We start from the raw sequence: 27574 nt of genomic DNA, 5'->3' as shown, positions 1-27574 counted from the left end.
GGGGGCGCAGGTGAACGTGCATCCCCTGCTCTAGGGGCTAGGGAGAGTGCGGTGAGGCCGTGTGTGCGTGCCTAGCTGTGCTCAACGTTTGCTGAGCGATTTGGTGGCCCGCGCGGATTATCGTGAAGATATAGTTTAGCTGTGGCGGGCAGAAATGATGACCACGCGAGCTATAATTCTGGTAGTATTGTCGCTCTTTAGGAGACGCGGTAAAGCGTCGCCTTGATAACCGGTGTGCGCGGTTATCATGCCAGCTTTGCGGCACATGTTTTTACGGCCGTCGAGTTAGATGTGTTCCCGATCGCCAGTGCGTTCAACACCATGCACGTCCATTTCACTAATAAATGTATGTTTTCTGCCATACATGCTGTCGTAGGAATCTACAAACCTCGCTTGCAAACGTGCGAAGATTCGCAAATTTGTCAGCGCTGCCATTGTTAAACGTTGTCATAACTGAATGTTTCGCTTGGGGGCAAGATTTTTTAAGAACCCTGTTTACTTGTAGACGTTTTCGAAGCGCCGTTTCAGCAATATCGTAACTGAAGCCATAACACAATACGTGCGTAATTCCACATTTTACGAATCCATGTTATATATTCTCAACCAAAATTTTTCGGTATACCACAAGCCAAAGCAGCGAACTGTATCTTGGTCGCAGCCAGTGAAGCTTTCTTTTTTAAAAAAAACCCACCCTGTATATGCAGAACCATCACTGACTCCCTTGGAGCAAGGGAGTCATCTATTTCATTCAGGAGCGTCGACCAGAGCATTGTGACTCCCCTTAGAAAAAAAGGTGGTCATCGGCTGCCACAAAGAGAGTCAAGCAGACGTGACTCCCTTTTGACTCTCTTTTTTTTAAGAGTGCACGTGCGCGGCACAAAAGCGCGACGAGAACGACGTTACGCTTGGGAACCTTGTAGTAACCGTCCGTGTCAAGTAGAGAGGCTGCAGCCACACGAACGAGATCAGAGGTCGACGTCAGGCTGGCGAACACGCAATTTCCTTATTCGAACGGCACAAGTGGGGGAGCCAATCGGCCACGACTCGGCCACAGTTTGCCCCGGAGGCGTACGTGCGTGCGCTCCCAAGACGGCATCGCCACGACCGTTTCTTTGTTTCTATACGGCACATTGGAGCCGCGTCCGGTGATGCAATCGTGGAGCAGTATTGGAAACCCCGGCTGAACGTCGGATCCGCCTGATCCGGCGTTTTGTGGATGAACATCTCAGCGACCCGACACGTAAGTTTTCTTTTGCTGCGTAACCCGCCGCGGTGGCCTAGCGGTTATGGCCCTTTACCGCTGACCCGAAGGTTGCGGGATCGAATCCCGGCCGCATTTCGATTGAGCGAAATGTTAGATGCCCGTGTGCTTAGATTTATGTGCACGTTGAAGAACCCTAGATGGTCGAAATTTCTGGAGCCCTTGACTAAGGCGTCTTTCATAATCATATCGTGGTTTTCGAACGTCAAAACCCTAACAATTAGTTTTTTTCTGTCTCGTGTTCTATTCGATAGTGAACGACCGTTTATTAGAAGTTACCCGGTTCACTGTAGAACGTGCGAACGTGACTGAACCATACGATGTAAGACACCGCACTGCAACTTCATCATAAGGTGTGTACCACCTGCAAAACAACCAGTAGTGAAAAGCAGGGTACTTCGCACCCGTGGCACGCGTGGAACTCTCTTGAAAGTGCGTCATTGCTAACTACACCGTAGTTAACGGGTATGCGATGCACGTGTCCATTAGTCAAAGCGCATAATTTACGGTTTACGCTCAGACAAGTGATGTTCGATCGCCACCCGCGTAAACTGTCAGTTCGCATCGTAGGACTTTCGCACACTCCTTCGAAAGACATCAGGGAGCATTAAAACATTATGCCCGCCAGATTTATAAATTACGCCTATCGGCTGTGCACGCAAAAGAAAGCAGGCTGGGTTTGGGATCTTCAGTAAGCTAAGCCGCCTCACCGAATATATTTCCTAAACTCACTTAAAAGATTGCTCCGCAGTGCGTCTTTTTATGCGCCCGCTTTTCCGTCGACAATTGCGGCACTAAATTAAAACAACGAAAATAAACGAGACGAACCACAGGGACGGGAGCAGCTGCTTGAACACATTTGCCAATAACATTTAAGATTCTACGTCTACATGTATCATGGCGGGTATCCACTCGTACCAGCCTTGTCCTTTTCTCAGGTGGTGCTTCATTATTGATGCGCTTTTAAATGAGAAGCATTTCCTAGCGAACCTTTGGAACTTTGAGCGTTTCTATCTATCTATATATCTATCTATCTATCTATCTATCTATCTATCTATCTATCTATCTATCTATCTATCTATCTATCTATCTATCTATCTATCCGCCTACGTCATGGTGCTCTCATGATTGCCTCCTTAACTTGGTGTAGACCAAAATCGGCATGGGATGGTAAGAGGATTTGACGAATATGACTATCGGGTCAGGACATGAATAACGTGAGCATCCTGTCGCGTACGTCGTCAGACCTTTTCCTCCAGATACCTGTGGCAAATACCCGTTTACCACGGGCCGCGGTGTACGGGTATGCGCCACAGGTGATTGACAGTTTATATCTAGTCAGGAACGATGATAACAGACATTGGTAATTTAAATGCGAGAGCGTTAAGAAAAACATGACATCAGCAGCGTTGACCAGACGAATGGAAATAATGAAAATTAGCATCCCAGCAGGAATCGAACCTAAGCATTCTGCGTGGAAATCAGGTACTCTACCACAGAGCCACGCCGGGTCTATAAACTGGTTTGGAAAAACAGCCTACGCAGGCGTAATGGCGATGCAACGTCAATTGTGGTTGTGGTGCTGGCTATCCAATTTTACCAGAAAGCAATTAACACTGCATATGTACGCCTACGATACAGGCATTGCATCAGATTAACGTCTGTGGTTCCAGTGTTCGCTCCGCTTTTAGAGCAGTGTAATAAACATCACACTTGTATTCCTGTGATTCAGCAAGCTATATAGAAGCATTGCTCGACCCCGGACAAATACATTAACGAAATTTACGTATGTTTTGGGACGTTAAACCCCAGATATTATTATTAAATTTACGTATGATATATTCACATGATTGCACCATAAAGCGCACATAGTTTCGATAATAATGACGTATGTACTCTAACGTGAGGGCTGACGTTAGGTCGTGCCATAAGTTACCCTTCAAAAGCCAGTGTTGTCGACGTGCCTGGTAAGCCCACGATGTGCGCACAGCTATTGCGCTTACAAAAACACGTCGATAAACCTCGTAACGCTTGGCTCAAAGCCATAAAATACAGCATAGAAGTACTCGCTGACTGCTTCGCATTGAAACCGATTCCCACAACGTGTGGGATCTGCCGAACCTTTTCGCTGAAGCAATGTTTTACGCAATGATTCACGCAATTAGACTGTCATATACGCAATCATTTGGGCGATAGAGGCCTTAACCTGGAGTGCGGCTCTCGAGTGCCGCCTCAGCTCTGTGTTGTATGTTCCCATAGCGCATTCCCACAAATAAAAATTTTATCCTGCCTTATTAGGCCGAGATCGTGCGGTTATACTACGGGATGAAAACAACTAAAAAACACGAGAGGAGACAAGGAAACTGTGAAGACTGGTTCAAGACATGCAATCGCTGCGTTTTATTGGCACTCAGGCATAAACTTTCCTCGTATTCGCAGTCTTTTTCGTTTGTGCCGCAATTCTAGCTTCAATGTTTACGCAAGTGGCAGGATGTCATCATCTAATCTCTAAATGTCGCTTTCTTAAAATGCTCTTTGAACGTGCAAACGCCGCGTTAAATCAGGAGAGGGGGGTATAGCATTCGCGCAGTAAATTAAGTACTAGATTTCACCTGATGGCCCCTCCCTGTGTGGTCCGACAAAAGTATAGCAATCCGCCGCATTTGAAGCACCTCGGGATTTTTACGTATCTAACCATTAGCACGCCCTGGGTAGTTGTCGCGCAATACCTCTAGCCGCCACAGTGGAGCAATGATTGTGGCATTTTTCCTTTTATGCACAAAACTCGATTCCCGACCACGGCGTTCGCATTCCGGTGAAGGAAGAGTACGTACAAGAACAGCAAGTGCAGTTGACAAGCATGAAATTCTATCGTCTGGTTAAGGGCTTAAGTCCACGTTAAAAAAAGCAGGTGATGTCAATATCCGTAGACCCAAACTCCACGGCGTACTTCACGGCCCTGTAGCGTTGGTTTGAGACGTTGAACCCCGTGAATCGAGCAAGTCGCAGCGTCAGCCGCCTAACCGGCACGCTTTAGTACAGTCTCAAACCTTGCTGGCTCAGCTGTCGATTATTTACTTCTGAATTCACTTGCGTCACCTTGAGTTAATACCCACGAGATTGTCAGAAACAACACTACAGAAAACAACCTCGACCTGACGCTCCCTCTACATTGCTTTTACTTAGTGACGCGTTATACGCGTGATTAACACTAATGCGCCAACTAACAGTTGCAGTGTTCACTCATATATTAGTGTCCAATGACTGCGTTCTGAACATCTCATATAAAGAGGCACTGTGCTCAAGCTGCAAGCCTTTCAGTGGCATTACCACACAAGAGCTTCTTTAAAAGGTTCGATAAGAGGTGTTTGTATGACTCCCACTCCGGAATACCTCATGAGAGATGCCCGGTGTCCTCGTTTCCTGATACGGACCTTTTGTAGACGATCATCTATCGGTGATTGAATATTTCCGAAGATCTCTCTCTCCCCTCTCTCTCTCTCTGTTTATTGATAACCGCAGCCAGAGCTTTTCGTTGAACGGCATGTTTAGAGACCAGAGTGATCATATCTCGACCTAGACAGCGCGTTCTTCTGTTGACTCTACCGCGAGGTTCGGCGACCATACGGTTCGTCAAAGCCACCTCTCACAGGGGACTCCAGGGAGAAGCAGAAAGAGCTCCGTACATCTTAAGTGGTCCGCTCCTTCTGAGCTAATCTCAGCGAGCGAGCTGTAATCGGACAGATACGAGCGCGCGTCAATAAGCGCTTGCCAACGGAGCGAGAGCTCAGCAGAGCCAAACTCAGTTTACGATGCGAGTCGCCAAGGCATTGCGGTACCCTTTCCGAGATCGCGAATGAATGTCACTGAGACGCATCTTATACTTCGCGGTGGCAAGTATAGATACTTTTTTTGTATAGAGCGCGTGCGGTGTTAACGTCCCTGTGTTTCGAGGTCATGTGATACATTTGTGCCCCGGAGACTCACTTAGAGTTGTCGCTACAGCGTCGGTACAGTGAAGAGAAGAGCGACCTTTCTGAACCTTCAAACCTTTTCAACCTGAGTTGTTCCCGGTGCAGTGACCTTGTTCTCTCCCTTTCCCGTTCTCTCACCCTCACACTAGCTCTTCGAAAAAGAAGAATATTTCACAACTGTTAGCCGTATGCGTACTTCTGAGCACGCAAACTGAACGTTCAATTACCCCTTCCTGATCGGTTCATGTTTTCAGTAAAGGCTCCCGTTTGACAGCTCGCTGCAACTAATCGACGAGTCATCTAAAACATCCCGTCCTCACTTTATTGTCATCTTCGACAGCTTTAGGCGCCTTCTGAGCTCAAAGGCACTTATCTGTTTCCAGCCCTTCCGAACACCTCCTGCGAATGGTACTGCCGCAACACGGCGACCGCACACAAGTCGTTGTCCTCCGTAGGCCTCTTCCAACAGGGCCGGTCTTTGAGTGCAAACGTCTGTTGCCGCTGGGCGTGAGACCACAAAATAAGAAATTTCCTGCCAAAATTGTGTCCCCCGTCGACATCCTGGGACTGCCTCGTGCTTTACGCTGTGTATAGTGTCGAATAGCCATGGAATTCGAAGACGTGATCGACAAGCTTGGAGGCTACGGCCGGTTCCAGCGGCTCCTCGTCTGGGTCTACCTGGCGCCGGCGTCCCTCCTGATGCCGGGCTACTTCATGAACCAGATCTTCATGCTCTCTGTACCCAAGCACTCGTGCGTGCTACCCGACCTGGCGCTCACGTTCAACTTTACGGACGCCCGCGAGCCGGATATACTTCGCAAGTTCCTTGTGACTGACGACGAATGCAGCTTGTACGCCTTGGACTCCATCAACGAGAGCCTGGCGCGCGGTCTCCTGTCGGCTGCGAGTGCCAGCGACACTGGCGCTAATGTCACCCGTCTGCTTCATGGTGTGGAGAAGATGGCCTGCACGGAGTTCGCCTACGATGACACCAACTATGAAAGCACAGCTTCCACGCAAGTAAGGAACCCCAAATTTCACCTATGGCATATTCCACAAGCTTTTTTGTACACAAGGCTTGGCACAATTGTCAACGTAATTACGGATTTTCTTATTATAGCACTCTGTAGCTTGTGCGCAGCCTTGAAGCGTTGAACCCTGCAATTCTCTAATGCTTACCACATTCATAGATTCAAGTGTGTTTTTATGTTGCACTAAAGCTACAAGCCGGAATAGTCCAGCAACTTTCTGAGATGCCCTTACATTGAGCTATGCTGCAGGCTTCAATTACCTGTGGGCAGTGGCGTAGCCAGAAATTATTTTCGGGGGGGGGGGGGGGGGGGGGGCGTTGGCGCGCCCTTGATCCGTCGTGGGGCGCGGGCAGGTAATTAAAGCATGGTCGAATGTCATTTTGTGCTTTGTATCCCATGGTAGAAAAAATTTCGGGGGGGGGGGGGGCACGAGCCCGGTGTGCCACCCCCTGGCTACGCCACTGCCTGTGGTACGTAACGTAAAATTTTGCAGTGAAAAGCGTCCATGACTGCCGAAGCCGTACAAACATGCGCCGAATGCCTATATTCCTGTTTCTACGTGGAGCACCAACTCTGGGCTGTCCAGCGAGCCGAGGAAGCCGCCAAGGGCCAGACACCCTTGGCCGAAGCTTAGGCGGCGTCCAGGCCCTTCCCACCAATTCGCAGGGTGCCTAATAGAGTTCTTTGATCCGATCTGTTGCTAGCCTTACATACAGTTATTGCTTACAATCATCGGTCCCACTGTGACGCAAGCACGAACGGTAACAAAGGCATCACGGCTTCCAACTACGCGCTTATAAGCTCTACCATTCTGTCAATGTGCTAACGCGACTGGTCTCATGACCATTCCCAAAACGAAAGGTCGACCAGCGCTTTGGGCTTAGTTGGCGCAGGAAGCAACGAAAGAGTTGCTGCAGTGTTTATAATGAAAAGGGAACGACATAGAGTGTCATATGCACTCCACTATTGGAGAGCAGCATGCCGTCCCGGTCCACTCGCATGGCTGGAAATAACAGTTGGTCAGAGACTCGGTGTACTGTGTCATGCGTGCACGAAGTTAGCGTTCTTCGTCCCTTTGTTTCTCTCAAGTTTACTACCGTTTCCTTCTCCCAGTGAAAAGCAGCAAACTACCCACGTCCGGTAAATTCCCTGCCTTTTGGTGTTTCTTTCTTTATCAAGACATTCTATTAATATACATCAAATTCTATGAAGTAACTGAACCTAGTCTAGTTTCTTCTTTGTCACTTGAAATCGGGTTGTGTTTCTGCGAGGTCCCACAGCTTACTGTCACTCCTTTTTCAATACGATTCAACATCAAACTCTTTACTTCAGTGGGACTTGGTGTGTGATCGAGCCCATCTCCCGAGCCTCGTCTTCACGCTTGGAAGTGTTGGCAGCGCCATAGGAACCGTCCTCTTAGGCACGTTATCCGACAGGTGAGTTCGCAGAGATCATTTTTTAAAATGAAGGGATTCACTATAGCGATACCGTTTTATTATTGTACGCCTTTTACGACACTTATTTACGACCCTGTGTCACAAACGAGCGCGTAATAAAGCGCGCGCGCGGCCGGTTTCAAACAGCAGCGCGCGAGCCGCTCGCCCAAGAAGCGCGAACGACGAAAAAATAAGCATCAAAAGACGCCGACGCGCCGCATCCTCCTCACCCACTCGAGCCAGACGCAGACAACGCGATCAAACGCCCGGCAAAGCCTGGAAGTTTCTAGAGAGAAGCGTGACGCATTGCCGAGCGACGCCGCCGCGATTCGAACCTACGAGAAAGCTCTCGCCCTTTCCCTAGCTTCGGCTGTGCTACACGCCGGAGAACGCTCCCGACGCTTCTAGAACCCTGGGGAGAGGAGATAAAAGCGTGCGACGACAATCAGGCAGACAGACAGAGAAGGAGTGAGTGAGTCAGTCGGCCCGGTGATGGTGAAGTTATGCTAAGTGTGGCTCCGTTAGCCAAAGAAGTCGTGTTTATGATGGTGTGCGGTCAGTCGATCGTCAGTCTGGAAGAAGTGGATGACGACGCCGTGTGAGCCGTGACAAGTTACGACGACGGTTGAGCTACGACGATCAACGCTGGAGCTGGCCTGAGTGTTTCCTAGAAGAGAAGCATTCGATTACCGTCCAAGAATTGTGGACTGGATACGCCGTTGTACGTTCGGGACTTCAACTGTGCTTCAATAGTTGTAATGCATGCAATTGCATCTGTAGCCTGTGATCTGTTTGTTTAGCTCCCGTTGTGTAAAGACCATCTGAGTTATATTGTGAAGTTGTAACTGGTACCAGCCGAGTGTACATGTGTTTGTAATATTTGTATTGCCTTAACTGATAATATATTTCATTTCCGTTTGTGTTATCGACTCTCGGCTCTGACTCGGTCTTTGGACCACAACCACCGTTCGCTGTCGCACCAAAAGGACCAACTCAAAATTGTCCGCGCTTTCGTGGTGCGTTTTCGGAGGGCCGAGACGCCAGCCCTTGTAATGCGCCCGGCGATTTCCAACCCGATTAACGGGATCAGTGACACCCTGTAACGATACAAAATATCGTTTGATTCAAGAATTCTATCAAATAACTATTAAGAAAAATGCAAGTACATCCTTTGCCGAGAAAAAGTTGGAACCGAATGCTTTCATTTTATTAGTTGTTTTTTTCCTCTGGTGCATTTCGCCTGTGTGTGCGTGTGGAACGGGGGGGGGGGGGGGGGGGTAGGACACTGGAATCGACAGAGTCGCGATCATGTCGAACGGTTTCAGTAATTGCCAAAAAGCAGTGTTTGAGCATTAAGTGCCTGACCAAATAAGCAGATGCCCAACTCACCCAACGATACCAGCTACTCTGAATTACGGAACCGGGAAGAGGAGATGATGCTAGTGGTGATAATGATTATGATAATGAAGAGGATGACGATCAATAATAACAAGATGTGTGACGATGACGACAGAGTGACGAAGCAAAGTACGCGCAATTATGGTTATAACCTTGACTTTATACTCGCACATATTTACATAATTTTACGTATGCCTTAAACGGTCATAGAACTAAATTTATAGTAGCTCCAAGGGCCCAACATAAACTACCTCTGAGAACGGTTGGCATGCGGTACCATCTAGGTAAACGTATCAGAAAACTTCGGTCCCTTTTCCATTTTATGAGGGCAATCACATCTCAATCAGGTCCTCAATAAAAGCCCAATAGGTCGTCTAACTTTAGAAACTTTCAGAACTTTAAGAGACCGTTTCGATAGCGATCAAGGTTCGAGACGTGAATAAATGTAGCGCGCCTAAGCACACGTGGTTGTACTTTGCTACGCGATAGAGGAAACATTCCCAGAAGGCAAGTCCCTGGTCAAACGACTAAGAGCCATGAAGTTATTACCAAGCGTAGAATCGGTTACCCGGAAAATTTGCAGAGTACACGTGGATTTCGGCCACCGCACGTTGCTGCTATGCTGTGCACTCGTGCTAGTGCGCGACCATATAGTCCCCCATCTTTACCGCAACACAGGCTCGAGTAAACATCAGCGTCTCTAATGATGCGAGAATCTTCGTCCGTCTTTGAGTCGTACTCTTTCTTTTCTTTATTTTCCTTCCTTTTATTCTTGGCTATTCCTTTAAAAGGAACCCGGGAACTTCGCCAGGCGCGACCCCGAATGGGATCTCAAAACTGCGCCGGGACGAAATTATTCAAATTCTCTCCCCGCGCATTTCAAACGGCGACGTCTTGGGCTTCCCGAAATGCATGCAAATACCAATCGATGGGAGGAACCAGGACATTCCTTAATAATCCCTGCAGTCTAAGAGACCCGAACATGGGAGCTCATGCAAATCAAATCCTTATGCAAAGTCAGACGTTGGTCCCGTTTTTCTTCAAATCTTTCGTGTTATCTTTTTTTCGTCCCTTGCTCACTAGGCTTCTGCGGCATTCAAAATATCAGGATATCGTTTTGCTTATCTTTTCAGTCGACTTCCTTACATTGTGCCTTGGCACGTGCAGTAAAACGACCGTATGATCCCTAGAAAATAGCCTGTAATAAGATGTAACTATCCCGTGGGGCAAGGGACCTACCGTAATATAACCCGCAAATACCAGGGCGGGCCACTTGGCATAATATTATTTAACATAATCCAAGCGCCAAGGGGTTCAGAATAAGGTTAATGAAGGCTTGGCTAGGATCCAGGGATCCACCGCTGGAGCTTCGACTTTTCTACGTTACAGAAACAGTACTGAGTGGCCTATCGGGGTAGTGGTACGGTTTAGTTGGTTTTCCACACTGATAAGGTGGTCCAACGTGAAGCAGGAAAAAAAGGAGATTGAAAAGACGAGAACGAGGCGTGGTGAAAGCGCTACATCACCCAAAGAAAACGCTGCAATTATTTGGAGCAACGTTGTAGGCGTGCGCAAGAAACCTGTTACATTCAATGATTTTCCTGCGAAGTTACTAGAGAAGACTGGCGTTGGTGTCTATGGAAGCAGCAAGCGGGAACTACAAGTTGATCGGATTCACTGCCCTGAATGCTTTGCCTAAGGTGCTCTCTTTTCCCTGCTTTTATATAGAGGTGGCCGATATTCACGATATACGTACCTTCTATAGTATATATGTCACATGCGCAACGCATACACTGTGAGGTTGCCAGTGTGGAACGGACGCGCACCGTACGTAGTGACGGCTAGAACCACCTGCTGCGTTAGTTTTGTACAAATACTTGACCTAACAGAACACTGAGAACCTGCCCGTCATCGCGTTGCTTATTCCAGAATCGGCCGGAAGCCGGTGTTTCTCCTGACCGTGTTCATCGCGACCGTGTTCGGACTCTCGTCCATCCTGGTGACAAACTTCATCGCCTTCGCCATGCTGCGTTTCATGAACGCCAGCGTCATGCCGCAGATATTTCAATTGCCCTACATCATTCGTGAGTTCACTTTTGCCTCCTAGCGTACCTTTTACAGACGTGTCTACAACTAAGTGAAAAAAAAAGATTTTTCTATCTAGCCACATTTACCTAGCCACCTTCGTCAACAAGACGCTTTAGCAAAAGCAGTCGCATAAAGAAGTTTGTCTCCGTTTACCGAACTCTTTGATGTTTCAAAAGCAACGGCAAGTGGACACCTGCAAGAGAACCCTTAAGCAGCGCGTTGACATATCTCGTAAAAGTATAGAAAACTAGACGAATTAGCAGGAATTCATTATGGAAAGTATTCAGCGCATCCACAAAAAAGACATTTTTCTGCCCAGGTGTTCGTTACGTCTTTGCCTGTTGCGTGCGCACTGAATACCTTACATAATGAATTCCTACCAATTCGCCCAGTTTTTTTATACTTTTACATTAGGAGTATGAGCACATCATCCAGAATTCGAGCGCGCTCAATCATGCCTCACCCCATGCACCATTGTCCAAGGTGGATGTGCAGTAAAGCCCGTGCATGCTAACATAGATGGCTACTTGTACAATCACTCCCTTACACTGCGCGCACGCGCAGTGCTGGAGCTTGTGGGTCCCGGGCAGCGTACCCTGATGCTGGGTGTCTGCTGCATCTCGTGGACCGTGGGCCTGTGCATACTGCCGCTCATCGCCTACCTGTCGCGCTCATGGATCCTGCTGGGCATCATCTGTTCATCGTGCGCCATACCGAACCTGTTCTATTACAAGTGAGCACGCCACATATCCTTGACAAGCTGCGCCGAGAAAATCTAGATTTTACTTAGGGTTAGTAATAGCGCCACGAAAGACAACTAACACAAGAGAGGAAGACAAGCGCAGTCTCTCATTCCGTTATGCTATAGTTGCCTTTTGTTATGCTATCCGCAACGGTGGCCTTGTGGTTGTGGTACTCGATTGCGGACACGAAGATCGTGGGTTCCAATCCCAGCCGCGACGACCGCATTTCGACAGAGGCGAAATGCTAGGGGCACGTGCACTTGGATTTAGGAACACCAGACGGTGAAACTTTCCGGAGCCCTCCACTACGGCGTCCCTCATAATCATATCGTTGTTTTGGGACGTAAAATCCTCAAAGTTAATATTTTGTTATGCTAGTTATTTGGTTACCTTTTGTTGTCAATCATACTATTTGCGGAACCCCCCATGGGCGCCATGTATCGAAATCCCGACACGCCATTGACCGAAACAGCGGAGACTGCTGATTGTCGCGCCAGCTGTAGGCGGTAAAACAAGCTAATAAATGACATTTTGGGGTGTTGCGTTGCACAAGCCCACAACGATGCCGCATTGGTGAAGCGAGCGGTGTGTTTACATTTGCGGCTTATATTTTGCAGATAATACTGCGGACATAGACCTCTCTTCCACCTCTCTTGAAAGCACTTCAAGCTATCTTGCCGCGGCAACTCGTGCAGTGACAGCGAAGTCTGCAGTGATCGCGGTGACGTAGCGTGTTTTTTGTCGTCGCTCTCAGGTGGCGCGTCAATTTGCTATCCTTCGCAAAGTTTTTCATGGGAATGTCCGGATTTCGGAACACCATTTCGCAACTGGAATTATATAAGAACTAAGGCGCTAACTTACTTCTTCCATCACACTTGCACACTAACTATATTAATTATTTTCTTACTCACCGTTACCCTTATTTCTCTCGACAGACTCATTCCCGAATCACCACGGTGGCTTTTATCCCAAAACAAAATCAAGGACACAACGGCCATTCTCAAGCGGATCGCGAAAACCAATGGCGTGGAAGTGCCGGAAGACCTCGCATCGGATCTCACGGTTAGCCAATAAACTTTATCCCGAGATCTCCACCACTCGTATATTCGCAGTGCCCAGCGTTGAAACAAACGCGCCATTTGTGAGAAGTATCTAACAAAAACAGTCACAGCTTTGGCGCAAGGCCGAAGCAATGAATGCGATAGCAACAAATTGGAATGTTGTACGAAGTAAGGCTAGCAGCTAACTCGTTTATGATTACGTCTCGCGTAACTCTATACGACTAGCGTGAAACGAATTTTGCTCAAGAAACAAGGGAAATGCCCTTCACAATAGATTAGCAGCTCGCCAACGCTCTGGCATAAGGGAACACGGCCGCTCCAGGGAGCGAAGCGGTTTTCGTGCTGCCTGTCGCCTCAACGCGAAGTAAGTGATAGGACCACGGCACGTGCAAAGATAGGAGCCGTCTACCAATATCTATCGAGATAGCGCGCGCGACCACACCCATTTGATCAAGGTTCACAGTTGCTGCCCACTGACGCAGCCCCCACCCCATTTCCCAACGGCACCCTTTCATGCTCCTTCGCCCGACGGAGTCGACCGGCGCGTTTCATCTGTGCTTGAGCCGCGCTCGTCTGCAGCCTCCGCAAGCTTTCGCTCGCATACAGAACATACGACGAGCGGGGCGATGTTATCAATTTGGACTTTGTACGGAACATGACGGCGACGGCAACAAGGCGCCTCGATTTTCCATATAATTGATATCGCAATAAAAATTTAAAGCTTCAATCGCCTATTTGACCTATTCATATATGTTGCTTTGTTCTGCTTCTTTCATTTACTTCTACTTTATACCTTAATGCGTTGTTCTTTTCTTCTTTCTTTCAAGAAAGTACAAAGAAAGATTGCCGAAGAGAAGGAAATCGCAGCCTCCAGGACTTTCGACCTTTTCCTGAAACCTCGCATCCGTAGGAACATTCTCATCATCACAGTGAGCTGGTAAGTGTGCACTTTAAAGTGATCGTTGTATTTTATCTCAGAACAATTTTTCGCGCCGCCATTCTAAATCAATTTCCACGCCCAGTTACTCTATCTTACGAACTTCACTCATAATATATTTTTTTCGCATATGTCACCCCTTGGAAGCGCTACGAGAGCTGTCGATTGATTCGCCCTAGCGCTGCAATCTGGGAGCCTCGTGGTTAGTTCAAATGGTACAGCTACGTCCCCGAAAAGGCATTGAAGGTCCCTGGTTCAAATCCCGGACGAGGACGAGTTTTTCCTCAACTGTGAAGCTTCCTTTCTGGGGAGCCTGTATATTGTTTTTTTTCGTAGCTTCAATCTACAAAACGGGTAGATACATGCATTCAAAGAACTTTATTATAGTCCTGAGGGACAAGATTAGAAGGGGATTTTTTAGGGGCGAAGCTCCTTATGCCGTGGGTCTGTCCATCCTCCGTTTGTTCATTTGTTTGTTTGTAGTAGCCACTTCTAGTTCGTGAGAGGCGCGCGCGCTCTGGTATGCAGTAGAAGAAGAAGACGACGTTGACAAGTGAGACTCTCGTGCGTGTTCGCCTGTGTGGCTTTCTTTCTTCTTTACTACGTCTCGCGTTTTCAACGACGCCCGAAGACAACATGTCAAGCTTGTAGACGATGTGAAACGGGACCCCACACTTACTGCGGTGGACGTTCTCTGTCATACCGAGACGTGGAACGCCAAAAGACCGTATATCAAAGGATACGTTCCAGTCGTGTGCATCGATCATGCAGAGCGTCCTGCAGGTGGTGTGGCCGCATACGTCAAACAAAAAGAAAAGGCACAAAATCTGAAACTACTACCAACGACACAGAGCCGCAACTGTGAATATGCTGCCATCGATTTTGATGGATGCATCATCATGACCATGTACCTTGCACCCAATTTGTCGAGTGGGAATATCAAGACATTCATTGACACGGCATTGTGTAATTATGACGAGTACAAGAATAGACCATTTGTGTTAGTTGGTGAACCGAATGTCGATATTACCGAAAAGAACAATGAGTGGTTAATACAACACACGGCAGCCGAACATGCTCTCACGTGCACGTCCTTTGATCATATGAAACCAACGACCATCCGACGGGCGTGTATAGACCTGGTATTTTCAAATTTCCAATTGCAACCCGTACAGGAACCGCTATCCCTTCATTTCACGGACCATAAAGCCGTGATAATGAAGGGACAACGCAAGCCAAGCATCATGTAATTAGGAAAAATAAAAGTTTGATATTTGTAATATACACACAGTGTTTCTCATTCTTTATATGATAATTGATGGGGCGTTACACAGAAGATTCACGGTTTACCGATGATTCCCTCCGGAGCTTCGCCCCACTCATCATTCACCACGTGGATATGCTGTGATTTTTTTCTTTCACGAACCTTCCTCTACTTTGCAGACTTACTGATTAACCATAACAATGCGAACTCTCACTTGTCCGATAAAACTTGTTTCTGGGCGAGTTTGTTCATACTTGAAAGGTAAATTGGCATGTACAAACTGTACACAAAGACGCAGTAAGAAAAAAAAATACGGACAAGCACCAACCATTCGCGCTTGTCCACGTTTCTTCTCACTGTATCCTTGCGTAGAATTTGAACACGCCAATTTACACCCCGCTTGCCACACACGCAGGGTGGCCAACAGTTGCGCCTACTACGGCTTGCACATTAACGTAACCAACATGAGCGGTAACGAGTTCCTGAACTTCTTCCTGCTGGGCCTGGTCGAGCTGCCGGCCTCGGTTGTGGGCTGGTGGACTATGGAGTATTTCGGCCGCCGATGGAGCAACGTGGCGCTACAGCTACTCGTCAGCGTCGCCTGCTTATCGTCCTGCTTCATACCAACCGGTGAGCATATTCCGGACGTTTCCTGTTCCTGATTATTAAAACGAGCACAAGATAATGTACCTGTCCTGTGGCCTTCTTTGTCTTGTCTCACGTTAGTTCGCGCTCTTTTAAATCCCCATGAATGACAAACTCGCCCAACAGTCCATTCTTCTAAGGTACATTTCTAGTCGCTTGGGCAACTTTCAGTGTTCGACGTTAACCGTTAACAAGTCCTGTTGTTGGTGGCCCCTTTCGTTGCATGTATTTTTCCTGTGGCCTTCTTTGTCTTATCTCGCGCTATTTGCGCTCTTTTCAATCACCATCATAACATCCGATTCCATTGCAGAGGCCGCGGTTGCCGGCGTCACAGCATCTCTGGTGGCTAAGTTCGCGTGCGCTGCCTCCTTCATGATCATGTACCAGCAGGCCGCCGAAGTGATGCCCACGCCGCTGCGCGCATTCGCGCTCGGCGCCTCTTCGGCCTTCTCCTCGGCGTTTAGCATCTGCATGCCCTACATCATATACCTCGTGAGTAACCCGCACCTTTTTGCCCCTATGCTCAATTCTCTGAACGTTGTACACCAAGACCCCTTGTCCCAAGGAGGATTGAGAAAATGCCGGAGGTGATATAAAGTCCCGGAAGTAAAGCCAGACCTCCGCCCTCTTATCATGGGCAAGCTAAAACGTTAGCTTACAGTGATTAAAATGTAGCTGATCCCTCACAGGCCCTATGACTTTGAGACAGCCCATTGTTCCAGACAGATACTGCTCAACGTGTCTATTTGTATTACTGGTTTCCTTAAGAAACCTCAGAGGCTTGGCAAATTTCATCAGCAATCACGGTACCCATACTCAACCGGATATATTACGTCGGGAACAGCGATCTCTTAATAATTAACTTAGCATCTGCGTTTGCACAAGAAAAGCACTTGATCTCTAATCGGTCTTCACACGCAAAGGCTACGTTTTGGAGGTTAACTACGGGCAAATGCTGACTTCACATTTGCCGCCAACAATTTGCGAGAGCTTCCACTCCAGTATTTCTTTAAACCTCCTTGGTTCAATCATGCATCGAAGAGTTCGACCTATAGTACGTATAGAACAAATGGTAAATGATTTAGAGAACTTTGTTATATGGGAAAGCCCTAAGCCATCCCGCTGGCCAACAAAAAAACTCACAGGGTCTCTTATGCACACACCTAAGACGACCAGAAGGCGAAAGCCATCTTTTCCTTCTCAGTCGATTTATCGTTCCTGCGCCGCCACCCTCCGAAAGCTTTCTGCACCTAATATGGATTTGCATTGCCTCCAGGATCGAAGGCACCTCACCTGTTTTCACACTGCCTCCGTGATCGGCCCAACGTTGACCAACTTAAGATGCGCGTGATGACGTCATCGTGTGAGGTCGCTATGGCATCATAATGACGTCCCAAACTGGCACCTCCTTGATCCGACATTGGGTCTGGGCAGGTCAGTGGGGTCGAGTGTCATTTTGTGCTTTGAATCCCATGGGAAAAAAAATTTCGGGGGGGGGGGGAGCACGGGCCCGGTGTACTCCCACCCACCCTGGCTCATGTGACGTCATGGTGACGTCATATGGCGAAGTCATCGCGTGACAATTCTTTTGCATCACTCGTGTGGACGCCGACGGGAGACGCCGACGCGGAACGCCGGTCAATTTTCGCGTTTGATGAGGCATCAATGGCTTTCGCCTTAAACAGGAGCAGCGATATTACAGTGCCATCGGTGATTGATACGAGCACAGTAAATCGCCGGAGGAATGACAGCAACTTCCTTTCTGCTCGTCTCCATATCTGTACCCCTTTTGCATACTCTTTCTCTACTTATTTCTCTCCCCTCTCCAGGACAGCCAACCGGAACTACATTTAGTTAACCTCCCTTCCTTTCTATACATACTCCCTTTATAAGTACACAAACCGAGGATTTATTTTATTCTTCCTCTCCTTTGCATTGCTTCAAACGGCGAAACTATACCCACTTGTCCCACGTGCCACAAGGAAACTCTTTCCATCGCCGCATCATTTATTCTTTTTCTTTCTTTTACTCATCCTTCTTCCTGCTCATCATTATCCACCTCCAAAAGAACTTGTTGCAACGTTCTTTTAGGGGCGAAGCTCCTTAAGGCGGCACCCGTTCGTCCCTCGTAGTTGTCGTAGTCGTAGTGAGTAACCAGTCGTAACGCTAGTACAAGATCTTGACCTCCAAGGTGGTGCCGGTGGGAGATCTTTCCTGTGCGTTGTTGAACAATAAAAAATTCGCAGCGTGCGCGTTAACTAAAAGCCGAATTCTTCTGTCTCTCATTCCCCATTAGCAGCCATTGGCATGTTCCAGTAGGAAACGTTAGTAGAAGTAGAAGTGTAAGTGTTAGCTCAAAGCCGACTTCTTCTGTCTCTCATTCCCATTAGCAGCCATTGTTTACCTCCAAGGTAGTGCCTGGTGAGATTTCTCCTGTGCGTGATTAAACAATAAAAATTTTGTTCAAAACGCCGTTGATTGATGAAATAAACCAACGAAAGACGCCAGATGTTTTGCTAAAAGCAAAACGAAAGAACGCCAGATGTTTCTAAAGCAAAACGAAAAGACGCCAGCTGCTTAACGAAAGACGCCAGATGTTTTCTAAAGCAATGGTTTTCTAAACAATGAAAATTCACAGCGTACATGTAAAATTAAAATGAGCTGCAAGTCGTCATAAGTCATCGAACCTTTAGTATAAACGCGCCCGATCTCACGTCGGTGATGATGTACTGGGCAGAATTCACGGAAGATTCACGGTTTACCGATGAACCTCCGCAGCTTCGCCCACTCATCATCATTCACTCCGTGGATATGCTGTGATTTTTTTTAGGGGCGAAGCTCCTTATAGCGGCACCCGTTCGTCCGTAGTTGTGTGTAACCAGTCTTAAAAACGGAGGGGGCGTGCACACATGAAGGCTCCCTAAAGACAATGCGCTGCGGACAGTACGTGATATGTATCGCCCTCTCCTCTCCTACGCTTCCCCCTCTTTCTCCTCTCCTACGTTCCCCCCCCCCTATCTTGCCTCGCGGCGCAGTGGCGCCGACGCAGGCAGCGTCGCGAGGCAGCGTCGCGGCAGCGTCTTGATTGAAAAAAAAATGACAGCATATCCACGGAGTGAATGATAATGAGTGGGCGAAGCTGCGGAGGTTCATCGGTAAACCGTGAATCTTCCGTGAATTCTGCCCAGTACATCATCACCGACGTGAGATCGGGCGCGTTTATACTAAAGGTTCGATGAGAGTTATGACGACTTGCAGCTCACTTTAATTTACATGTACGCTGTGAATTTTCATTGTTTAGAAAACCATTGCTATAGAAAACATCTGGCGTCTTTCATTAAGCAGCTGGCGTCTTTTCGTTTTGCTTTAGAAACATCTGGCGTTCTTTCGTTTTGCTTTTAGGAAACATCTGGCGTCTTTCTTTGGTTTATTTCATCAATCAACGGCGTTTTGAACAAAATTTTTTATTGTTTAATCACGCACAGGAGAAATCTCACCAGGCACTACCTTGGAGGTAACAATGGCTTGCTAATTGGAATGAGAACACAAGAAGTCGGCTTTTAGCTAACACTTACACTTCTACTAACGTTTCCTACTGGAACATGCCAATGGCTGCTAATGAGGAATGAGAGACAGAAGAATTCGGCGTTTAGTTATCGCGCACGCTGCGAAGTTTTTATTGTTCACAACGCACAGGAAAAATCTCCCACCGCACCACCTTGTAGGTCAAGATCTGGTACTAGCGTTTACGACTGGTTACGCACTACGACTACGAGGGACGAACGGGTGCCGCTTTAAGAGCTTCGCCCCTAAAAAACCGACCGCTCGCGCTGCACAACCGTTCACTGACCACCCCGTATATATAGGCACTGATTTTGACCTCCAGGTAGTGCGTGTGTGCGATTTCTCCTGTGCATGATTAAACAATGAAAAATTCACAGCGTACATGTAAAATTAAAGTGAGCTGCAAGTCGTCATAAACTCTCATCGAATCTTTAGTATAAAACGCGCCCCGATCTCACGTCAGTGATGATGTACTGGGCAGAATTCACGGAAGATTCACGGTTTACCGATGAACCTCCGCAGCTTCGCCCACTCATCATCATTCACTCCGTGGATATGCTGTGATTTTTTATGTAAACAAGTCTCATTCCCTTGACAGGCAATTGTTTTCATAAAAAACGAATAGCATGCGCACAGTCTGAAAATTGTGAAATTTTGCATGCCGGAATTGAGGTACGCCGTGTAAAGAAGTGTAACAAATTATTTTTAATCACCCTGGGGTCCTTTACGTGCACCTAAATTTACGTACACAGGTTTTAATGTACGTAACAGGATTCCCGGCCACTGCAGCCCCATCGAAATGCGACTGCAGTGGCCGAGAATCGCACCCGCGCTCTGGTGCTTAGAAGCGCAATGCCATAGCCCATAAGCCGCCAGGGCGGTTATGCACCGAGTGGGACGAACCGCATAATGATTTCAGTGTGTGGCACGATGACCGTAGCCGTCGCGGAATGGAAGACAAAGCCGTAAAGTGAAGGATGCTGCGAAAATATCACAGGAGGAGAGCACGTGCGCGCAAACCGCTCGAGTTGCGAAAGGTGCTCCTAAGTGTGAGATAGAAGGATAATGGGCAGAATGACAGATAGCCAGGCGAAGCTTGACGCGTTTCCTGGCTCCGCTCGCGCATTGAGTATTTGGAGTCGTCGCATAAGATATTGCGACAAAGGAGGAAATAAAGCATTGCGTCAAAAGGCCCCATATATGATAGCAAACATGCCGCATGGACACAGGAATGTTCGCGGAAGCACAACGCCGTTCAATAAAGTGCTGCTTATGACTGGCGCTGCAGGGTCAGCACGTCTCATAAAGCCGGTGTTGACGTGAAGCAGGAGAAACGCAGTGCGACGTCAAAGTATCTTGGGAGCTACCGTGAAATTTTGCCACAAAGAAGTGCTGGGACGACGCAAAATTTCTGCGACTTATTTGCAACATAATGACACTCCAAGCGCATGATTACATAAGCAGTCGGTGCAGATAGTTAACTCTGTTTTTCCTTCCAACGCTGCGATCTTAATCCAGGGCGTAGTCCTTGTAGTACTGTTCTTTGTTTAGCTTTACATCTGTTCCCCGCAGAATTACAACCCGGTCTCTTGAGGTGCTTAAACCTCTCTCTAAGCGCGGACTCGTATGTGCCCCTCATTACCCCCCCCCCTCCACATACACATCTAATGCTCATTTATACGGAGAAGACAAGAGCAAGCGTGCACACTTACGGGGTGGCTTCTGCCTCCTCTAATGAGTGAGCACAGTCTCGCCCATTTGTCTGCATGTACTGAGTTCACATGCAGGCTGCAGCTCAAGCATAAATGGTCGTTATGTATACGTATTATTATTCATTGGCCCTCGCTTCTGCTTACTGGACATTCGGTGCGACCTTTGCTCTTTTACAGCATTGTTGTGGCACATATTCGACAATATATCTATAGCTGAGAACGCTAGACGGAACATTTAAATCCTTATCAATGCCTAACACTAAAACGACGGCAACCGCGACCCCATTCGCGCACGCGGGTCGGCAGCAGATGCTGCGCCGCATCCTAAACAGCGTCAAGCAGATCGATGCATGTTTTACGCGAAACTTTAAGATGCAGATATGTTTCTTTACGCCTTGAAAGGTCTTTGAAGACGCGTATAAGCGTTCGCGAGTGCAATCTGCCCCGCGCCAGACATGCGGGCAATCGCGAGCGAGATACACGCAGGAACGGCCAGACGCTTTCGAAACGTAACGATCCATTTTGTCGAGACTGCCCCGCTATCGGATAAAAGAGAGAGGCGTCGCTGCACAAACAAAGACGAGTGGGCCAAGTTCTCGCGAAGAGCCAGAGACGGTGCGGAACAAAGAATAAAAGATAAAGCAAATGGCATCGTGATGGCCTCGGCTTATAAAAGCCTTTCAGGTCAAGAGGTCGGCACGAATGACATTCGGGACAGCATGGCATTCGCCATAAGTTTGTCCCTTTTATTTTAAACGAAGCTTTTATAACTCGCAGATTTCGGTAGCGGCGTCGTACGTTAAAAACCCGGCGCCGGCCAGCGCACAGATATGCGGCGCTCGAAGGTGCACCGGTCAAATGCGTTTGTATGCGCCGTTTTCCAATAACTGATGCTATCTCGATCGTGGTCTTATCGGCGATCGGCCGTTTCTGATATCGCAATCTAATCTTTTATCTAGGTGACTTGCCATTTCACGCTGCAACATAGCATTCTTGCCTGGATATGAACGCGTGACCATCGTTGTTGCCAGTAGCATCTAGAAGTGTTGCGCTGCTAAGAACGTGGATGATGGTCTGATTCCCGGCGTGGAGGAAGGAAAATTAGGAGGGAGCATTGCGCCATGAGAAAGAAAGAAAGAAAGAAAGAAAGAAAGAAAGAAAGAAAGAAAGAAAGAAAGAAAGAAAGAAAGAAAGAAAGAAAGAAAGAAAGAAAGAAAGAAAGAAAGAAAGAAAGAAAGAAAGTAGTACGTCAGGCACACACACGCAAAGCTTCGTTGGCCCCGTTTCCCCGATAGGGCAAGGGCTCCTGAACTTTAGCATTTAAATCGCGTCTAACTTTCTCTTTTCCTTCCCCTCGTGTTCTGTCGCAATCCCCACAACATGTGCTCTCACTTTAACACTGCCAGATAGGTATCCTACGTGCGATACACCCTGGCTCTCGTTAACTACCCAGCCACTCTTATAACCTTTACTGCGTGGCTTATCATGCAGAGACGCCATTATCCGCCCCGCCGTGTTCATACATGAAGACAGCCTGTCATTCGCATCGCACTGGTTGACTGTCCTTGCTTTCACAGCAAAACTTCGCCGTAGGTGACTACAAATAACATTTGCAGTAGGTGACAAATGCAGGAATACTATAATTATCGCGTCATACTGCGTGTTTATTTAAAGCACTCATCCTGATAATAAAAAAACGAGCTGTTAAATTAATAAAGTCCTGGGGTTTTAGGTGCCAAAATCACGTTGCGTTTAAGAGGCAAGCCGTAGCGAGGGACAGAAGATTCATTTCGATCACATAAAATTATTTAATCAGCGCTTTAACTATGCGGCCGTTCGTACATTTCATACTCCTTTTGAATGAGGTCGTCGTTGCAGGGAATCGAACACGCGACCTCGTGCCTAGTATCCCGACCGCGAAGCTGTTAATTGCCACCACGATGTATCATAACAGGCTCTCATCATTTAAATAATATTTATTATCATTACTGACATCTTTGTAGGGGCCATTCAAAGCGGTATATTGCTTTGAATGGCAACTGAGACTTGCCTTCAAACTCAGCTCTACAATAATAATAATTGTTGGGGTATTCCGTCCTAAAACCACGATGTAGTTATGAGAGACGCCGTAGTGGAGGGCCCCACAAATTTCGACCACCTGGGTTTCTTTAACGTTCACCTGAATCTAAGCACACGGGCCTCTAGCATTTAGTCTCCATCGAAATGCGGCCACCGCGGCCGGGATTCGCTCCCGAGACCTTCGTATCAGCAATCAAGCACCATAACCACTAGCCCACCGCTAAGGGGAAACTGATGTCTACATCTTTCTTTTTTAAGGTGGGGAGAGGAGGGTAAGAGTGTGAGGGAATGGTTCAAGGCTTTGCGTGCTGATACGGCGCCGATCTGTATGCATTGGCAGCGAGGGCGGGCGTAGTACGCCGTGTCGAGACCGGGTTACTGACGCTGGTGAAATGTAGGGCTTGCGTGTTGTGCCCAGCGCGCCCACTTCATTGCACGTGCAGGCGGAGAGCTTGTTTTTGTCAAGGCGAGACGAGATTGTGCGGCCATGCTGGAAGTTACACGGGACGCGAAAGCCAACGACACTGCTGCCCCGCGGCGCCAACCTTTCTTTTTTTTAACGAAAGTCGTAACGTCGCTCGCTTAGCTAACACCGCCTTTATGGCATCAGTAGTCGTGGCTTTGAAGCATTTCTTGCTGGCTTACAATCGTAAAGGTGTGAAGATTGTGTTCCGCAGTTTAACGGCCTTTATCATCTGCCTTCACGCCTGCCGCCGCCAAAGCAGAATTTTGCATTATTTTTTCCAGCGAGGCTGCTTCTGCGCACCCTGTGCCGTCGGCATCGTTGACTTGGTCACGCTAAAGAAGGTCACCTGATCAGGGTGCAGAGAAGGGGTCTTATGAGGGCTGGAAAGGAAAGGTGGTCACGTGACAAAGCTTACGTAAGGCGGGTGAATGAGATTGTGGTCTGAAAGGTGGGTCACGTGATGAAGCTTACGTAAAGCGGGTGATTCCTGAAGTGGACTGAAAGGTGGGTCACGTGATGAGGCTTACGCAAGGCGGGCGATTCAAAATGTAGATTGAGAGTGGGTCACGTGATGAAGCTTAAGTAAGGCGGGCGATTCACAGAGTGGATTGAGATGGGGCCAAGTGACGCAGCTTGCGTAATCCTGAAGGAGAGTGAGTGCAACAAAAGGGGGATCACGGGTACGATGGATGGTGAAGGGTGGCTTGACTTGATGATGATGGGATGGTGAAGGGCGGCTTGACTAGTGAGAACGAAAGAAAAGACTTGAAGATCGAATGAAAGGTGCAACAGCCTCGCTGTCCAACAGTTTTCACGGCGCGTAACTAGTTATACTATTTAAAGGACTATGTTCTTCGGAGGGTGGTATCAAGTGCACAACGCTGGTCAACTGACTTACGTTTAGCCAAGCAAAACTCAGTAGAATGAGGTCGACTCAAAAAACTCCAGTAATTTACACCAGTAAGGATGCGCTGAGGGCACAAAAAGCAAGCCCTTTGAGAACATCATACTACGTACAAAACTTCGCCAGCTATGATGAGTTCCTGTAGCTGTACTTCAGGCACACTTCAGGAACAATACATCAGAAAAATGTGTAGTTAACAGCTCGTTCGGAACACTAAGTGATGATGATGCTTCTCTCGTAGTACAGATATGATCCAATGGGGTGATTACGTAATATTTGATCACAATGAAACAATGGGTGACAGCTAGAACAGCTTTTGGTAGAGGAGCTCCACCATATACTGGCACACTGCATGTCCTGCCCTGCCTCATTATAATTACCTTTTTTCCCCCTTTACCATAACCTACAAGTTCATTAGTTCTTGCATATTTTTACAGGGCCGCTACGGCAACTGGATTCCCTTCTTATTTCTCGGTTTACTGGCGGCCGCCGCTGGCATATCGGCCGCGTGGCTCCCCGAAACCAACGGCTACGCGTTGTGTCAGACTATTGAAGACGCCGAGGAGTTCGGCAAGGATCAGCAGTTCTTCTCGCTCAACAGGTCAGTTTAGAGCAATCTGTAAATCGCCTGTATCTCATAATATCTTTATTGCGATAGCAATTATATGGACACTCGAAGCGCACTTTAGCCGTCGCTGTCGCCGTCATGTTTCGTATAAAGTCAAAATCGATAACATCAGCCCAGGTGTCGTAGGCACTATGTGCTAGCTTAAACTTACGAAGGCTGCAGACGTGCGCATTTTGTAGAGTTACGCCTGATTGGATTCTAATGGAGTTGGCTGCTAGCTTTACTTCGTATAAAATTCCAATTTGCTGCTATCGCACTCATTGTTTCACCATTGCGGCTAGACAGACTTTTAGATGCGAAGTATCTTAAGGCGGAGCTCAATCCGGTGGTGGTGGTGGTTGTGGTGGTGATGGTGGTGTGCGGCGTGACCACCCTTACTGCGCATGCGCATACCCTCTCCACACACCTCCTCTCCACTCACCCTCTCCCCTACCCCTCTCCTCATTCACTCTCCCATTCCCCTCTCCACTTTCCCTTTCCCCTCCCCCTCTACCCTCCCCCTTTCCACTCTTCCTCTGAAACGCGGGCTAGACATGCCGAAATTCTCTCCTGCGCAACGCCGCGATGAGCTCGAGCGCATGCGCGTCCCCTCCCCTTCTCCCTCCTCTCCTACGCTGCCCCCTCTCGCCCGCCTGTCGACCGCGTTCCCCGCTCGCCCTGTGAGAATTAACGGCCAGGCTAAATGGAAGATACGACGCGAGTAGCGTCCCTCTTCGCGTTCCACGACGCGAGGTCGGTAGCATGCCCAAGGAACGCCAACGGAACGCGATCGTGCAAGTGCTCCGGCTTCGCATCGCCTCATGGTCCCCTTTAGCGGGAGATGGTGTAATTTTTTATGTATATAGACCCCAGAGAAGACGCTAAAACCCTTTTTAGGCTGAAAAAGTATTTTTTCAGAACTTTTTCTTTGTATGTAGTATTGTGGTAACATATATATTGTGAGATGTACCACGGTTCCGGGGTGGTACATTGTGCGAAGTCCCAATTTTCGAATTATCTTGTGTTTAGCCCACTCTCCATGACGAAGAAAACGTTCTAAATACTTGCTTGGTTCATTCAGAATAAATGTTAGCTAAAAGAGAGACCACCATGACTCGAACCCGCTACCTCGTACACATCATGGGCATGTCGCAGCACTTGTACAAAGCCCCGAGCAGCTCTTTTTTTTTTCGGAAAAAACTGGTCTCCAACAGACGCCATCATAATGCCCGACGTCACGCGCCTAAATGGGAAAACTTGACGACGGCGTCGCCACCACTCCTTCGCTTTTGAATGACGTAGTCCCTTATGAAATATGGTGCTGCAGAAGCTCCACAATTACCCACGACACCTGGTTGCGAGTTAAAATTTCTGAGGGATGACATGCATACCCTAATGTTCCTTTAAGTTGCAAATGACATTTCATTTTCCCGGTGTCGATCATCTGAATTGCACTATGTGGAGCGAACCGCGAACTTCGAAACTGTAAACGTTTAATCACGTCAAGTCCTAAACCAATCGGTGCATCTGTGAAACTGCGAAACCAAAAAAGTCACGGGGTCCCTCATGCATTTGCCTAAGAAGACTCGAAGGCGAAGGCCATCCTCTTCTCTTTTTTTTTCTCACTCGATTGTATTGGTTCCCCCCCCCCCTCCTCGCCACACTCACGATATCTCTGAATCCAACGTGGTTTTGCACTGCCTCCGGGATCGGGGGTGTTGGAAGCCTTCGGCACTTCACGTGGTTTTGCGGAGCCTCCGGGATCGCGCCACCTTTGACCGAGCGACGATGTAATGTGATGACTTTAGGTTATGCGACGTCATAGTGGCATTATAGTGACGTCATGATGACGTCATAGGGCGACGTCATTACAGCATTTTTTTTCATAACTCGTGTTGACGCCTACTGCCACTTTTTGCGTTTGATGAGGCATCTAAGGCTTTCGACTTAATATGACCATGTTTCTGCAAACATAGTTTCTTGATGCAAACATAGTTGCATGTTCTGCATAGTTGCATAGTTTCCTGTCATCCCCGGTTACTAGTTAGTTGATCATGTTATTTTCCGTTCTTGTCGGAAGCGCCTTATTATTTTCCGTCTCTTTCTTACAGGTTGGAAGGCAAAAAGAAGGGCTACGACAACACCGCCCCCAAGGAAAAAGAAATGGAGCCCATGGCGAAGTCCTCAGACGTCAAAGCCTGATCGCATTTCATCGTCACCACAGTTTCCTTTTCGTGCAAGGTCCACAAGCTGAGCTGTGTACCATTGCACTTCGACTGGACATTGCGACACATCTGGTCATCTGGCTAACATCGACGCCTTCATAAGCGCACAATGCGGGACATGCGCTAGCATTTCGATGACACCATCGCAGCTTCATAAAACATATATATATATTCTTTTA

The 27574-nt window shown here is 47.9% G+C and overlaps 1 protein-coding gene across 2 annotated transcripts; it reads left to right on the top strand.

Annotated features, from left to right (window-relative positions):
• The first annotated feature begins 1025 nt into the window (after positions 1-1025).
• LOC119396738 (organic cation transporter protein) lies at positions 1026-27574 on the top strand. Of its 2 annotated transcripts, none has more exons than XM_037664048.2 (11): positions 1026-1240; positions 5619-6255; positions 7599-7702; positions 11030-11184; positions 11753-11921; positions 12867-12993; positions 13820-13929; positions 15609-15823; positions 16149-16330; positions 25001-25164; positions 27282-27574. In XM_037664048.2, the coding sequence occupies exons 2-11, from the start codon at positions 5842-5844 to the stop codon at positions 27370-27372; spliced, it is 1731 nt and encodes a 576-aa protein (XP_037519976.1). In that variant the 5' UTR covers positions 1026-1240; positions 5619-5841; the 3' UTR covers positions 27373-27574. The 2 variants fall into 2 exon arrangements, with proteins under 2 accessions (XP_037519976.1, XP_049273169.1); XM_049417212.1 differs by lacking the exon at positions 1026-1240 and adding an exon at positions 5035-5158.

Source organism: Rhipicephalus sanguineus, chromosome 6 (genome assembly GCF_013339695.2).
Source record: "Rhipicephalus sanguineus isolate Rsan-2018 chromosome 6, BIME_Rsan_1.4, whole genome shotgun sequence".
Classification (NCBI taxonomy): domain Eukaryota; kingdom Metazoa; phylum Arthropoda; class Arachnida; order Ixodida; family Ixodidae; genus Rhipicephalus; species Rhipicephalus sanguineus.
The sequence above is the reverse complement of the archived record's forward strand: the minus strand, read 5'-3'. Positions and strand labels throughout refer to the sequence as shown.

Bases quoted from the DNA above. Each gene is read 5' to 3' on its own strand.
- LOC119396738 (XM_037664048.2), top strand. From the start codon at position 5,842: ATGGAATTCGAAGACGTGATCGACAAGCTTGGAGGCTACGGCCGGTTC. The intron at 7,703-11,029 runs GTGAGTTCGCAG...TGCTTATTCCAG, and splicing joins TTAGGCACGTTATCCGACAG to AATCGGCCGGAAGCCGGTGT. The intron at 11,922-12,866 runs GTGAGCACGCCA...TTCTCTCGACAG, and splicing joins CCGAACCTGTTCTATTACAA to ACTCATTCCCGAATCACCAC.